Source organism: Peromyscus leucopus, chromosome 2, assembly GCF_004664715.2.
Source record: "Peromyscus leucopus breed LL Stock chromosome 2, UCI_PerLeu_2.1, whole genome shotgun sequence".
Lineage (NCBI taxonomy): Eukaryota > Metazoa > Chordata > Mammalia > Rodentia > Cricetidae > Peromyscus > Peromyscus leucopus.
In genome coordinates this window covers 124,299,920-124,315,570 of record NC_051064.1, presented here as the reverse complement: position 1 = coordinate 124,315,570, position 15,651 = coordinate 124,299,920, and the positions used below count along the sequence as shown (strand labels likewise).

General features: G+C 44.9%; 1 protein-coding gene across 1 annotated transcript in view; it reads right to left on the bottom strand.

Moving 5' to 3' along the window:
• Positions 1 to 4,019: 4,019 nt before the first annotated feature.
• Positions 4,020 to 15,651, bottom strand: part of Rhbdl2 (rhomboid like 2) — a 46,849-nt gene continuing 35,217 nt past the window's right edge. Inside the window, exons 5-8 of the mRNA XM_037202918.1 lie at positions 10,708 to 10,808; positions 9,204 to 9,264; positions 7,450 to 7,511; positions 4,020 to 4,515 (exon numbers count right to left, since the gene is read on the bottom strand). Of these exons, the coding sequence (XP_037058813.1) occupies positions 4,336 to 4,515; positions 7,450 to 7,511; positions 9,204 to 9,264; positions 10,708 to 10,808 (404 nt within the window). The 3' untranslated portion in view covers positions 4,020 to 4,335. The remainder of the gene's footprint in view (positions 4,516 to 7,449; positions 7,512 to 9,203; positions 9,265 to 10,707; positions 10,809 to 15,651) is intronic.

The following is a 15,651-nucleotide window of genomic DNA, read 5'->3' as shown; positions in this document are numbered from 1 at the left end:
TCACAGAGATGAAACTGCTTCTGCATGACCCCGCCCCCACCCCGTGAGTGCTGGGATTAAAGGCAAGTGCCACTATGCCTAGCTAATGCTCTCTAGGTTTCACAGAGAAGCCTGTTTTTCTCCTTAAGGCCCACCCCACTGCTTCTGATGTAATGATCTGTCTCCCAAGGACCCAAGTGCTCTGTAAGAGCAGCAATTTCTATATTATACATATAATTTATGTCTATGTGCCTGCATGTCTATATGTGCACTGCATGTGTGCAACCCCTAAGGAATCATACAAAATTAGCAACAAGCTAATGGGAAGGAACAGTTACCACGCATCTCTGTGGGAATCCAGAGAATAAAGGGCTTTCTGAACTAACACTGAAGAAATCCTGCCGTGTGGTGGCGCACACCTTTAACCCAGCACTCATGAGGCAGAGCCAGGTGGATCTCTGTGAATTCGAGGCCAGCCTGGTTTACAGAGCAACATCCAGGACAGGCACCAAAACTACACAGAGAAACCCTGTCTCAAAAAGAGCGGGGGGGGGGGGGGCCCCGCGGCTGGAGAGATGGCTCAGAGGTTAAGAGCACTGACTGCTCTTCCAGAGGTCCTGAGTTCAATTCCCAGCACCCACATGGTGTCTCACAACCATCTGTAATGAGATCTGGTGCCCTCTTCTGTATACATAATAAATAAATAAATCTTTTAAAAAAAATCTTAAGTCATGCTCTAAAGTAAGTTTCTAGATATTATCTGTATCTTGGTTGGGGTTGGGGTTAGGGCTAACTCAACCACACTTACAAAGAGTTATTCCTTAGACACCTTCAGTTTCAAAGAACTCAATCTGCCATGTGGGTTGTGGTGGCACATGCCTTCAATCCCAGTGTTTGGGAGATAGAAGCAGGTGGATCTCTGTGAGCTTGGGGCCAGCCTGGTCTACATATTGAGTTCTAGGACAGATGGGTCTATGCTGAGAGACCCTATCTCAAAACACAAAACACCACCAAGAATTCAAGCTGTTCTTCGATGTTGACAGATCCATGCATTCGGTGCAGTGGAGAAGCCAGCCCTCAGCCAAAATCCCTTTCTCTTTCAGCTCACCCCAGATAGAAACGAAATCTACAAGGATACACACCAAAATGTCAACGGCGTTTTAGGGTGAGAAGGTATTGAGAATTTTTAGTTTAAAGGTAGACTTTGGACAGTCGACGCCACTCCACCATGTAAATCCTACCCACTCTTAGAAGAACCACTAACCATTGAAGTTTGAAATCCTCATCACAGATGAGAACCCAAAGAGTCCAAGCACATGTCATATTCACCAGAAAGTGAATTCCAGGTTTTGTGGGATCTTAGATGTTCTTAGGACCTTACACTAGAAGTCCAGAATTGTTTCCATTTTTCTGTACTACCACCACACACATGGACCCACAGAAGACTTAATTTCTGTATTTTTACAGTCTCTTTCAGAAGCTGGGGATCATGGCACTGTTAGACCAGTAGGAGAGAATATGGGCTTTTAGGTCATCATGCATGTTTAAGTTCTGGCGGCCTTAAAGAAGTCCAGTCCTGCTGGTGGTGGTGGTGGAGGAGGCGGCGGCGGTGGCAGAAGCACACACCTTTAATCCCAGCACTCAGGAGGCAGATCCAGATGAATCTCTGTGAGTTTGAGGCCAGCCTGGTCTACAGAGCGAGATCCAAGACAGGCACCAAAACTACACAGAGAAACCCTGTCTCAAAAAAAAAAAAAAAAAAAAAAAAAAAAAGTCCAATCCTCCCTCAGAGTCTGTGGGAGGCTCACCCAGGACCCTGAGAGTATCCCCCAATCTGGAGGGGCCCAGGGCCCTGCTGTGTCCAAGATGGCATAGTACTTGCCTTTTTACATCCTCCTGTAAGCTCTAGACTACTGTGTGGTTTGAAGAAGAATGGCCCTTGTTGGAGGAAGTTTCCTGTCCTGACTGCTGGCTCCAACATAACCACAAAGAGGCTTAATATTAATTAAGTGCTCAGCTGATAGATCAAGCTTATTACTAACTAACTCTTACATTTAAGTTAACCCATGTGTGGTGGTATTGTGTTCCCCAAAATATTGTGCACCCTAATTAACTTATCTGGGTCAGAGACAGAACAGCCACTAGATACAAAGGCTAGAAAATGGTGGCACTCATACCTTTAATCCTAGCATTCCAGAGGTAGAAATCCCTCTGGATCTCTGTGAGTTCAAGGCCACATTGGAAACAGCCAGGCATGGTGACACACGCCTTTAATCCCAGAAAGTGAGCCTTTAATCCCAGGAAATGATGGCAAAAACAAAAAGATATATATGGCGTGAAGACCAGAAACTAGAAGCATTTGGCTGGTTAAGCTTTCAGGCTTCTAGCAGCAGTTCAGCTGAGATTCATTCTGGGTGAGAACTCCAAGGCTTCCAGTCTGAGGAAACAGGATTAGCTGAGGAACTGGCAAGGTGAGGTAGCTGTGGCTTGTTTTGCTTCTCTGATCTTCCAACTTTCACCCCAATAACTGGCCTCAGGTTTGATTTTATTAATAAGAACCTTTTAAGATTCCTGCTTCTTATTTCTTATTTATGCTCTACCAGGTGGCAGTACCTTTATTAGCATGGCACATTCATCTTCTGCTCCCTCTGCATCTGGCTGGCAACTCTCTGACTCCACCTTTCTTCATCCCAACATCCTTAGTTTGGTCGCCCCACCTGCCTGGCTACTGGCCAATCAGCATTTTATTAAACCAGTTTGAGTGACAAATTTTTACAGTGTACAAGAGGAATATTCCACAGAAGGCCCTCATACATAGGCACATATATTTGAATGCTGAGTCAAGAAGGAATGGAACTATTTGAGGATTAGAAGGATTAGGAGATATGGCCTTGTTGGAGGAGGTAGGCTTTGAGGTTTCAAAAGCCCACAGCAGGTTCAATGTCTGTCTGTCTGCCTGTCTGCCTGTCTCTCTCTCTGTCTCTCTCTGCCTGCTGCCTGAAGATCAGGATATAAAGCATTCATCTATTTCTCTAGCACTATGCCTGCCTGCTTCCCATCATGATGATCATGGAGTAGCCCTCTGTAACTCTAAGCAAAGTCCCAATTAAATGCTTTCTTTTATAAGAGTCATCATGGTCATGGTGTCTCTTCACAGCAATAAATAGTAACTAAGACACCTACCTATAGCATCCAATGCAATGTAATAGTTGTTACTGTATGTTGTTTATGAAATATGGTGATAATAAAAACAATCCATAGAGCCTGGGCAGAGGGCTCCATGGGTAAACTGCTTGCTATACAAGCATGAAAGTCTGAGTTCTCATGCCTAGCACCCACGTAAAAAGCTGAGTATGGTGGCAAGTGTCTGTAACCCCAGCACTGGTGGATGGAGACAAGAGGATTCCTGAGGGTGACAGGCCAGCCAGCCAGCCAGCGTAGCCAATCAGTGAACTCCAGGTTCAGCGAGAGATCCTGTCTCAAAAAAATAAGGTGGAGACTGACTGAAGACGACCTCTGGCCTCCATACTCATGTGCATGCATACACAAAGATCTGCACAACACACACAGAGCCTCGGGGTGGGGAAATGGCTCAGCAGGTAAAGTGTTTACTGCATACCTATGAGCATCTAAGTTCAAATCCCGAGCATGCAGTGGAAGTCAGGCATCGCAAAACACATCTCCAATCCCAGTACTGGGGGAGAGGGACACAGAATCCTAGAAGCTGGCTGACCAGCTAATCTAGCTAAAAAGGTAAGTTCTGGAGTCAATGAAAGATAATGTCTCAAAAATAAAGGTAGCTGAGCTGTCAAAATGGCTCAGAGGGTAAAGGTGCTGGTTGCTAGATCCGATCCCCGGGGCCCACATCATGGAAGAAGAGAACTGACTCCCTTCTCAAGATTGTCCTCTGGCCTCCACTTATGTACTGTGGCACACATGCAAAGACCAGAGTTCTAGGTCCTCCTTGGATCCAGCCAGTTCTTGGCCATCTTGGGATACAGGAGGCTCTGCCTCAGAGCCACAAGAACCAAGGGTCCAACACAGATACGAAAAGGGTTTATTCTCAGGATGATAGTACAGTTCTCGTGGAGCTATCAAACAATCTCCAAATTACATCGCCCAAGGGTATCAAGTCTCTGTCATAGGATAATACACACTCTGTGCACGGAAGACCCAGTCTTGGATTTCTGTCTTTTCTTCTTCCTCCCTATTGGAAGTTCCCCTCAGAAGGGATGAATCGTGTGCTGTCCATCTTTTTAAAGCTCTTAGCATATGCTGGGATATCTGTATTTCTTCACAGAGTTTTCCATTTCCCCCATGTGGCACTTTTATTAACTGGCTTATATTAGAGGCGAGTCAGTTTGCTGGGGACAGGAAGATGTTAAAAAACACAGCAAATAAGAGACAAGCTACGTATGCAGCAATTGCAATCCAGAACCTGGGGTCTTTGAGCAGTGTCTTGTCAAAGCAGCTGAACACAGTGTAACCTATGGACATCCCAGCAAATCCACCTGCGATGTGAGCGGCAAAGGACACCTTTAGAGAAAGGGAAAAAAATAGAAATGGGTGGGGGAAATGCTAATTCTGTATTTTAGCTGTGGATCTCCTACTCAAGTGCAAATATCATAGTCGGAAAGTCTGGGTCTCTGGGCTAAGACAAAACCCTTTGTTCTCCCAGAGAAGGTAATGTTGTAAAGCACATAAAGCTGGGCATGGTGGCACACGCCTTGAATCTCAACACTCAGGAGGCAGAGGCAGGTGGATCTCTGTGTGTTCAAGGCCAGCCTGGTCTACAGAGTGATTTCCAGGACAGGCTACACAGAGAAACCCTGTCTCAAAAAAAAATACCAAAAGTCTTTTTCTTTTTTGTTTATGTAAGTTATTATCATTATTGTGTGTGTGTATTATGATGGGTACACATGCCACAGAGCACATATGGAGGACAGTGGACAGCTTTGTGAGGCTGAGTCTCTCTTTCCACGGCTTTCAGGGCCTGAACATAGGTTGTCAGACTTGTATAGGAGGCAAGGTACACCCCGAGACCGATTCTTTCTTCCCTCCTCTTTTTCTTCCTCTCTCTCTCTCTCTCTCTCTCTCTCTCTCTCTCTCTCTCTCTCTCTCTCTTTCTCTTTTGAGACAAGGTCTTGGTATATAACCCTGGCTGGACTGGAACTCAAAGAAATTCTCCTGCCTCAGTCTCCTGAGGGTTAGGATTATAGGTGTATACCACCAACCCTAAGAAAGCATGTCATTTCACCCACTCTCTAAGCACACAAGACAGAACAACAGTTCCTTTGTATTTCTCTTGATCAGCTTTGCATTTTGGGATGTCTCTATATAAAAAGCCAGCCAGGAGAGCAGAGTGGGAATGGCCATGAGGTATCTCTGTTGTCATAAACTGTTGAAATGAGACACAGAATTAAATAACATTAAATAACAAGAGAAACAAACTACCACATTCAAAGACTAACCACTGAAAATTACTTTCGTCAGCTATATAATATGCTTGGACACAAAATTTCATTGTTATATTGATCCATTATTATTATTATTATTATTATTATTATTATTATTATTTTAGACAGAGCCCCATATATCTCATGCTGGCCTTGAACTAGCGATGTAGTTGAGGCTGATCCTGACTCATGATCCTCCTGCCTCTACCACACAAGTGCTGAGATTACAGGCATGCATCGCCACAACCAGTTTTCCATTCTGCTTTGAATTCTCTGTGGGCAGAGGAGGCCCTTGTCGCCTCTTTTTGAGTGGCCACCAGCATGGCAGAAAAAACAATGAAAGCCAAGTGGCAGACAGTCCAAACTCTGGTTTCCTGAGGAATTTTTCCCTTTTGATTTTGGTTGTGCATGTATGTGTATTCGAGTTGTGTGTGCATGTGTGTTTATATGTCTGTGGGTACATGTGTATATGCAAGCTGCCCTCAATTCTCCATTTATCCACTTTAAATATTGAGGTAGGTCTCTCTCCATTTTTTTTTAAAGGATCTCTCTATTTAGTCCTGGAACTCACTAGGTAGACCAGGCCTCAAACTCACAAAGATCATCCTGCCTCTGCCTCTCAGTGCTGGAATGAAAGGCATGCACTATTGAAGAGTTTACCTAATTATTCTTTGTCAATGAAAAATCAGGAGTCAGATATCGGGGTAAGACGGAGAGATGGCTCAGTGGTTAAGAGCACTGACTGCTCTTCCAAAGGACCAGGGTTCAATTCCTAGTACCCACATGGCAACTCACAACTGTCTGTAATTACGTTCCAGGGGACTCGACATGGCAAAAACACCAATGCATATAAAAATTAAAAAATAAATTAATTAAAAAAAGAGATCCTGAAAGACTAGAGAAGCAGGGAGCAGCCACCAGTGACCTCCTGTATCTTCTCTTCCTCCATCCAAAAGGGCTGAGAGCCTCTCTCAGTCACACACCTTATTACTTCCTGTCTCCTATCTGTCCTCAGTCCTCCAAAACCTCTATAGTTAATTTTGGTCAGCTAGTGGCTAGCTCCACCCTCTGACTCCAAGCAAGCTTTATTGTTAGAATACGATCAAAATGTCATACAACACACTGCCATGCCCAGGGAAGTACGGTTTCTTACTTGAGCCTTAAGTTCAGTGACTGCAGTAGTCTAGCTAGGCAGCTCGCCTTGGGAAATCCCAGTTTCCACTAACTAAGGGCTGGGAATATAGGCCGGCCACCATGGACCTGTCTGACATTTGTGTAAGTGCCGGGATTTGAACTCCAGTCCTCCCACAGGTTCTTCAAGCTCTTTATCCATTGAGGCATCTCCTCAGATCTGCCTTAGGAATTTTTTTTTAACTTCCAAATGGATATTGGATTGCTTTAAATTGGAGTTGTAACCTCTATTTGATATTCCTTTTTTCATATTTGGTTGTTTTATTTTGTTATTATTAGCCCAGGCTGCCCAGAACTTGCTGTGTAGCTGAGGGTAGCCTTGAACACCAGATCCTCCTGCCTCAGTTTCCTGAGTGCTGAGATTACATGATAACTCTTTTTGATGGGAAAATAAGTTTTTCTTAAAGCAAAACAAACACAGAAGGAAGAAATTGAGGCTGGAGAAATGTCTTGGCAGGTAAAAAAGTTCTTGCCTCAAAAGCCTGATGACCTAAGTCTGAATCCTGGAACCCATGTGGGAAAGCTGGATACAGCAGTGAATATTCTAAGAAAGCTGGACTGGGTGTTGGTGACACACACCTCTAGTCCCAGCACTCAGGAGGCAGAGGCAGGTGCATCTCCAGGCCTGCTTGGTCTACAGATCAAGTTCCAGGATGGCCAGGGCTATACAAAGAGACCTTATCTGTAACACACACACACACACACACACACACACACACGCACGCACGCACGCACGCACGCACGCACGCACGCACACGCACATGCACACACACAAGCACACTCAAGCACACAGGAAGAAAGGAAGGAAAAGAAGTAAACTCACCGGAGACCCGTTTGCAGGGACAAAGAACCTCCTGTAGAGAGCAAATCCCATATCTGAGGCAACTAGAAGAGAAGACACTACGATGAAGTCCAGGATTTCCACATTGGGCAGGAAGTTCCCCTCAACGATATCTTGTTTTACTCTGCTGCTGTGCCAGCTGAGATTCTTAGAGCCCTCCCTTCATTAATTCGTTAATTCTCATAACAGCCCAATGAAGTGGACATTACCAGTCACCCATTTATGGATTTATTAATCAAAGAAGTAGTTATTGACTATCTTCCATCTGACGGCACTATTCTCATGGTAGACACAGAGCAAAGAGCAGACCCGTTGGCCCTGACCGATGGACAGAGGAGGGGAGTATGCATTGCCAGGTATGTTGGCTGATGTCTATAATGCCAGCACTTGGAGGCAGAGGCAGCCAGATTTCTGTAAGTTCGAGGCCAGCATGGTCTACATACCAAGTTTCAGGCCAGCAAAGTCTACAGAATGAGACCCTATTTCAAAAACCAGTCAAGCAAACAAACAAAAGACAGCAGTGTGCCATGTTACACAGAGTACTACAGAGAAAATAAAGGTGAAGAAGAATTGGAGGTGTCAGGAATAGGCTGTCCTTTAAAATATGATTTTTAATTAATTTAGTGTGTAAGTGTGGATATGGATGTGTGGGTGTGTGCCCATGTGCCATAGGGCTTGTATGGAGGTCAGAAGACATCTTGCAAAAAGTCAGCTCCCTGATTCCACTACAGGGGTCCTGGGAATTGAACTCAGGATGTCAGGCTTGGTGGCAGGTGCTTTTACACCCTAACCCAAATATTTCATCAGCCAGGCTGTCATTTTTTAGGAGGATCAGGGAGGCTCTCCAAGAATCAATCCTTCACTGGATGGAGCAAGTCACGCTGTTGTGTGAAGCAGGAATCTTCTGGACAGAGTGAAGAACAAACATGAATCCTTGAGGCAGAAATGTCCCCCAAATCAGCAATATCACAGTCATCTGGGAACTCCTGTTTTCTTTTGCTCAGGATGGGGTTTCACTATATAGCCCAGGCTAGTCTTGAATTTACTGTCTAGCCCAAGTGGGTCCAAACTTGCAGGAATCCTCCTGCCTTGACCTCCAGAGTGCCGAGATTACAGGCAGGAACCACGACACTTGGCACCAGGAACTTACTAAAGATGAAATTCTCTGGCTCACCCTAGACAGGTGAATGAGGAACTAAGGCTGAGAATCAGCCTCCTATGTTCCAGGTGATTCTGGACTTGAATTAAGGATGAAGAGGTGGGTGACAGGATCAGGGAAGGAGCTGGGGAGAGATGCTCAGGGCTCTTATGAGCCAGGGACTTTGACATATGACTGACATCTTCATGAAGACTTTGAGGGCATTGGGTACAAGTGGCATGAATCTGATGAGATTTCTTGCCTTCGTGGTGCTGGGGAAGGATCATTCTGGCTGTTAGATGGGAAATAGGAAGCAGGAACAGGAGCAGAGAGACCATTGAGGATTGCCTTAGCAATCCCAGTGAGGGTAAGGGTGGCATTTTATGCACAAAGAATCCAAGACACAGGCTATTGTGAGAGGCACAGAGCACAGCCAGAGCTTGCCCGGGCACATCATGGAGGCATCTCTACTACCGGACAGTTCTCCCCAACACTAGACTATCAATTGTCCTTCGTGGTAGGGTGGGGCACCCCGAGGAGCCCTTCTGAAGGCTGAAGAGTAGATTGAGGGTGTAAAGTATTCACAAAGCTCACTTACCTATCAGGATGATGACGAGTAGTCTGAAAATTCCACAGGCAGGAATCATTTCTCGAAAATTCTGAGAAAGCGATAAGAAGACTATAAGCTATAAGCAAATGGCATCTCAACCTGACTCCCTCTTCGTTTGCTGTTTCATTTAAAGCAATGTTTATTGATTTTGGTTTTGGTTTCAAGACAGAGTTTCTCTGTGTAGCCCTGGCTGTCCTGGAACTTGCTCTGTAGACCAAGCTGCCTTTGAACCTACAGAAATCCGCCCGTCTCTGCCTCCTAAGTGCTGGGATTAAAGACGTGCACCACCACACCCAGCTTAAAGCAATGTTTATGCATCAAATACTTGCAAGGCAAACCACAGATGCAACAGCCAGGTTTTCAAATGCAGCAGAGAAGGACAATGCTGCTGTGTTTTGGACCACAAAACGAAACATAATGTTTAATTTTATAATGTAAATGACACAATTTCATTAGCCAGTAGTTAAATACAAGTAACATAAAATCAATATTTAGTGAGTCAATAAATGGAGAAATAAGTCTGGTAAAATATTTCTAAGCCTTTCTGGTTAATAGTCTTTTACTACTCCATCTTCTTTCCTTAACGGTAGGGGTTAAAAGAGATTTAACCAATATTTGAGCATTTCTTTCATTTTTTTTTACGAGACTGGAAATGCCAGGCTATTATTTTTAAATTACATTTTAAAAAATGTGTGTGCCTGTGTGTGTGTGTACATGCCCATGCCTCACATGTGGAGATCATCAGACATGTGAGAATAGGTTCTCTCCTTCCACCATGCGGGTGCAGGGGATTGAACTCAAGTGTCAGGCTTGGTGGCAGGACCTTTACCTGCTGAGCCACCTCGCCGGCCCTAGGCTGTTGTCTTTAATCGAACTTTAGCTCCCTGGGAAGAAAGTTTATTATTTGAAAGGGAGGGAGAAGCAACTCAATAAATCAAAATACAGACGTCTGACTAAGCAGTGTGCTGGTGACCATGAGGCACAAAGTGGTTATGACAGCGGGATGGGGGTCGCCTTTTCTAGTGGCCAAACAATTCTTAGATCATAAGAACTCAGTAACTATTGATAAATCCGGATCCCCTGAATCAAACAACTATTCATTTATAAAGAAAACAAAAAAGTCCAGGAGCCGGAGAAATGGCTCCAGAGGTTCTGGGTTCGAGTCTAACACCCACATAATGGCCCTCAAGCATCTGTAATTCCACTTCTGGGGGATCAGATTCCGTTTTCTAACCTCCACGGTGCACCTCAAGTATGCATACGGTGCTTACAAATACATGCAGAGGAAATACTCACACATATAAAACAAAATTACCAAATCTGTTTTTTAAGTCCAGAAATAGGGTGTGGTAATGCGTGCTTGTCATGGGCAAAGATCCAGAATCTAGACAAGGATCAAAGCAGAGGCCAGCCTCTGCTAGATATCAGGTTCCAGACTAGCCTGGGCTACATGAGATCCTGCCTTTAAAACTTCCATTCCCACAATGCTTACCACTATAACATTCATAAAGTAGCCTCCCATCAACGCATAGACTCCTCCTGAAGCACCCACAAGAGAATTAAGGGGGTCAAAAATGGAGCTGGCAAGGGAACCTGGAGAAATAAAATACAAAAGATCAGATGGAACTGTAAGAATTATGAATGAAGTAGGATTAAAAAAAATCTAAAGTAAAAATATGGGACACTTTGACCATTTTCATATTAGCAAACAACAACTCCACCTTGCCCTTGTGTGCCGAACAGATTCAGGTATGCAGGTTATTTCTAACACATTAAACATTTACTAGAAGTAAATCAGAGACAAGAGCTCAGACTCTGGAGCCAGACTCCTTAGCCATGACTTCAGGACATTATTTACGTCTCCTGTCTGAAGGTACTGTGCGATGTGTTTCGTAGCCTTGCTAGCTCTTATTTCAACTGGGCCGGTGAGACTGCTGAGTGGGTAAAAGCTTGCTGCCAAGCTGATAGCTTGACCCCTGGGACCCACAAGGTAGAAGGATGGACCCAGCTCTGAGTCCTCTGACCTCCACAAGGGTCTACACACACACACACACACACACACACACACACACACACACGCACGCACGCACGCACGCACGCACGCACGCACGCACGCATGCACGCACGCACACATGCACGCATACATGTACACACGTACACAAAAAAATAAGTAAGCGTGATAAACATGTTCTGTGCACTACAGGTATTCTGCTCATGTCCTAGAATTACAGAAAAGAGCCATACCCACTGAGCCATCTCCTTGGAGGTGGCCTCAGAATCCTTCTTGACATAAGGTCCAATCACATTCTCCAAGCAGATGAAACTCACTTCCTAACCCAGTCCTGGACACCTGGGCCAAAAGAAGGTGAGCACTGAGATGTCCTCTCTATACTCCTTACTTTTACTATTTGGTTTTTTCCTCTCATGACCTCCCTTCCTTCCTTAGGATGTAATACATATTTAATTTGTGTGAAAAGGAATGTTTGGGGGTTGGAGATGTGGCTCAGCTGTTACAAGCACCGGCTGCTCTCCCTAAGTTTGGTCCCAGCATGTACTTAGTGGCTCACAACCACCCATAACTCCGGTCCCAGGAAATCTGATGCCTGTTTCTGGTCACAGCAGGCACTGTATGCATGTGTGCATGCAGGCAAACATCCACACACATGAAAATAAATAAGGGATGTGCTGAGGAAGCACTCAGGAAGGAATGCCTTTCTCAGAAGGAATTTCCATTATGAGGAGAGGGGGAAGGGAGGAAGAGGATGAGAAGAAACGTCTCTTCAACATGCATACCATGGTACTCTCAAATACACACATACACTACATCCATCCATCCATACATACATACATACATACATCAATGGAATGAGAAGTTGGCATAGAAGCACATACTTTTAATCCCAGCACATGATAGGCAGAGGCAGGAGGATTACCACAAGTTCAAGGTCAGTCTGGTCTACATAGTGAAATCCTATCTCAAAAAACAAGAACAAAACAAAATAAATGGGGGAAATTATACCATAGCATATTCACCAGATAATAAATAAAAAGATAATAAATGGATTTTGTTGGGTTTCTTTTCTTTGTTTTGGCCTAATTTTTTTATTTTTTATTTTTGTTTTTAAACAGAGTCTTATTATGTAGCCTTGGGCTGTCCTACAATCTACTAAGTAAAGCAAACTGGCAGAGATCTGCCTGCCTCTGCCTCCTGAGTTGCTGGGATTAAAGTTGTGTGCTACCTAACAACTACTTTTAAAATTTAATTAAACTTTAAAATCTTTCCACAGAGCAAATTACAGGCTGAGGTGACTTTATGCTGGGGGTTTGGTTTGGTTTGGTTTTTGACACTATGTCTAACATAGACCAAGCTGTTTCCAAACTCGCTGTGTAGCAGAGGCTGGCCTTGAACTCCTGATCCTCCTGCCTCCATCTCCTGAGTGTTAGGATTGTAGGCACACCCCCACTTCACTGCTGAATTCCAAGGAGTCATTTAAATAAGAAGCGATAGCCAGGACTGAGAATGAGCCTCAGTGGAAGAGGGTCTGCCCACTGTGTGCAAGGCTCTGGGTTTGGTTCTCAGCACCGCTGCCTCTTTCCAAGTAATACCAATTCCGCCGAACCTTCTCCATAAAACTGAAGAGGCTAAGACTTCTTGTATGAGGCAAACATGACTTCAGTGCAAAATGAGCAAAGACATTACAAGAAAACCACAGTCGATGACTATGGAATCTGACTCAGTAGGAGAGCACTTGCCTAGATCTATCAGTGCTCTCCGTTCAATCTCCAGCAAAGGAAGGAGGGAGGGAGGGGAAGTTAGGGAGGGAGGGAGGGAGCAGGGAGAAGGAAGAGGAGGAGGAGGAGAGAGAACCACTGTTTCTGGCTTTGGCTGGCACCTGCACTCATATGCACATAATTAAAAATACACACACATACACATAATTAAAAACAAAGTAAATCAGCCTGATGGTGGTAGCACACGTCTCTAATCCCAGAACTCAGGAGGCAGAGGTAGGTGGATCTTTGAGTTTGAGGCCAGCCTGGTCTACAGAGTGAGTTCTAGGACAACCAAGACTACTCACAGAGGAAACCCTGTCTCAAAAAAACAAAACAACAACAACAAAAAAAAACAACACCAAATCAAACAAACAAAATAAGCCTTTTAAAAACTTTAATAAATTGAATCCAATAGTTTGTAAAGATCATAATATACTATGACCAAGTGGTATTTGTCCTTCCAAAAGCAAGCTTGGTGTAACACTGGAAAGTCAGTCAATGTCAATCTTCATATCACAAACCAAAATGGACAAATATATTGTATAAATAAACAAAAAATATGTTAATAAAAAGACTGGGCTGGGGAAAGAAAAGAAGCCGCAGCCGAGACTTAGCTGCACAGACTTGCTCAGCAAGCATGTAGACTGTGGTTCAATCCCCACCACAGCAAACCCAGGAAGGGAATGGAAGACAAAATACAGACAAGGGGACGATATCTGCATGTCAGAGACAGTTGCATTCAATAGAGAATGTGAGGCAAAAATGCAAATGAGGAGACGACTTAAGTCTTGCGCAGAGACAATGAAATGGCAGGAGGGAGTCATTAGGCATCAGAAATTTAAACCCACCGGTCGCAGAGACAATGAAATGGCAGGAGGGAGTCATTAGCCATCAGAAATTTAAACCCACCGGGTTAGCACTAGGCACAAGACAGACAGGCTAATATAAGGAAAACTGATCACACTAAACTATGAGCCTAGGGAAGAGCAGGGACTTCTGCTGAGGACACAAAACGGCCGCATTACTGTCATGTGCCCTACACAATGTGGACCCCAGGGTCACATGCCCAGAGTGTCTGAGTCGGTAGGTCTGGTGGGATCTGAGAGGTTTTAGGTGTCCCGAGCTCTCCAGGTGACTGTGACTATCAGTCAGCTTGGGGGTGCTGAGCTGAAGGCAGACTGCCCACGTCAGTCTTTTAAGGTGCTCCTGTGAATTTACAGAAAGGAGAAATCTAAGGGTCAGATCTGGTCTGGTCCCATCACTCTGCCCTAACAGTGTCGTCCGATTGCTGGCGCTGTGGATCCGCGGTCACACCTCCTGGTAGCAAGAGTAGGGACCCTAGGTGACAGTGCACGTGGAAACGCACAGAGAAGACGAGGGTGACGGAGAACTCTCTCGGCATCTAGGGTTTCTTTTGCCCGCCGTGAATCGTGAATTGCTAAGGACTGGTCTGTTTGCAGATGACCCCAACAGCAGTGGGAAGCATGGACCCGAATGGCGAGAGAAACCGGCCAAGAAGCAACTGCCAAAGCCACCAGAGGACGTGGACTGTCCCTTCACATTCTCTCCCAGGACTTCTGCTCTGATGCTGGGGCAGAGCTGCGTCCACAGGCTGAAGTCAAGCCCTGAGCAGAGCAGGAATGTACAGTAGATGCCTGAGGCCCGCAAGTCCACACCTCTGCGTTCAAGGACAGGACAAAAAGACACAAGAAGAAACAGAAAGAGAAGGTGGAGAAGCAGGATGCAGACAGTAGGGGGGGTTGATTGGGAGCTAAGCCTTGGCATCATGCCTTCTCAGAGCTCTCTGTTTACTATAGCTCAAGACTGCTTCCTGCCGTCCATACTACTGCACACTACAAATCAAGTCCTCCAGAAATTCTCTCAAATAGCAGTTGACAAATACCTTCCATCAACGCTAAATTGAGTTGAATTGTAATCCTTAAGCCACACATTGACATCCAATTCCCTGGAACAATATTTAAAAACATCTTTTTTATTTTATTTTATTTTATTTATTATGTATAGTGTTCTGCCTACACGTATGCCTATAGGCCAGAAGAGGGCGCCAGATCTCATTACAGATGGTTGTGAGCCACCATGTGGTTGCTGGGAATTGAACTCAGGACCTCTGGAAGCACAGCCAGTGCTCTTAACCTCTGAGCCATCTCTCCAGGCCCCAAAAACAGGAGATCTTACTTGATTTGATTTGTTTATTTGTTTCTTTTGTTTCTCAGTTTCTCAGGGTAGCCCTGGCTGTTCTGGGACTCACTCTGTAGGCCAAACTGACCTCAAACTCAGAGATCTGCCTCTACCTCCCAAGTGCTGGGAGTAAAGTCATGTACCACCACAGCCCACCGAAACCTTATCTGAAAATAGGCTACCCAGGAGAGAAAAAAACATGAGCACCAGTTGTGCCGGCATGTGCTGGACAATTTTATGCCAATTTGACACAAGTTAAAATCATCTGAGGGCGAACTTCAGTCAAGAAAATGCCTCCATAAGATTGGAGTGTAGGGCATTTTTTAAATTAGTGATTGATGGGGGAGGGTCCAGCCCATTGTGGGTGATGTCATCCCTGGGCTGGTGGGCCTGGGTTCTATAAGAAAACAGGCTGAGCAAGCCATGGGGAGCAAGCAAGTAAGCAGCACACCTCCATGGTCCC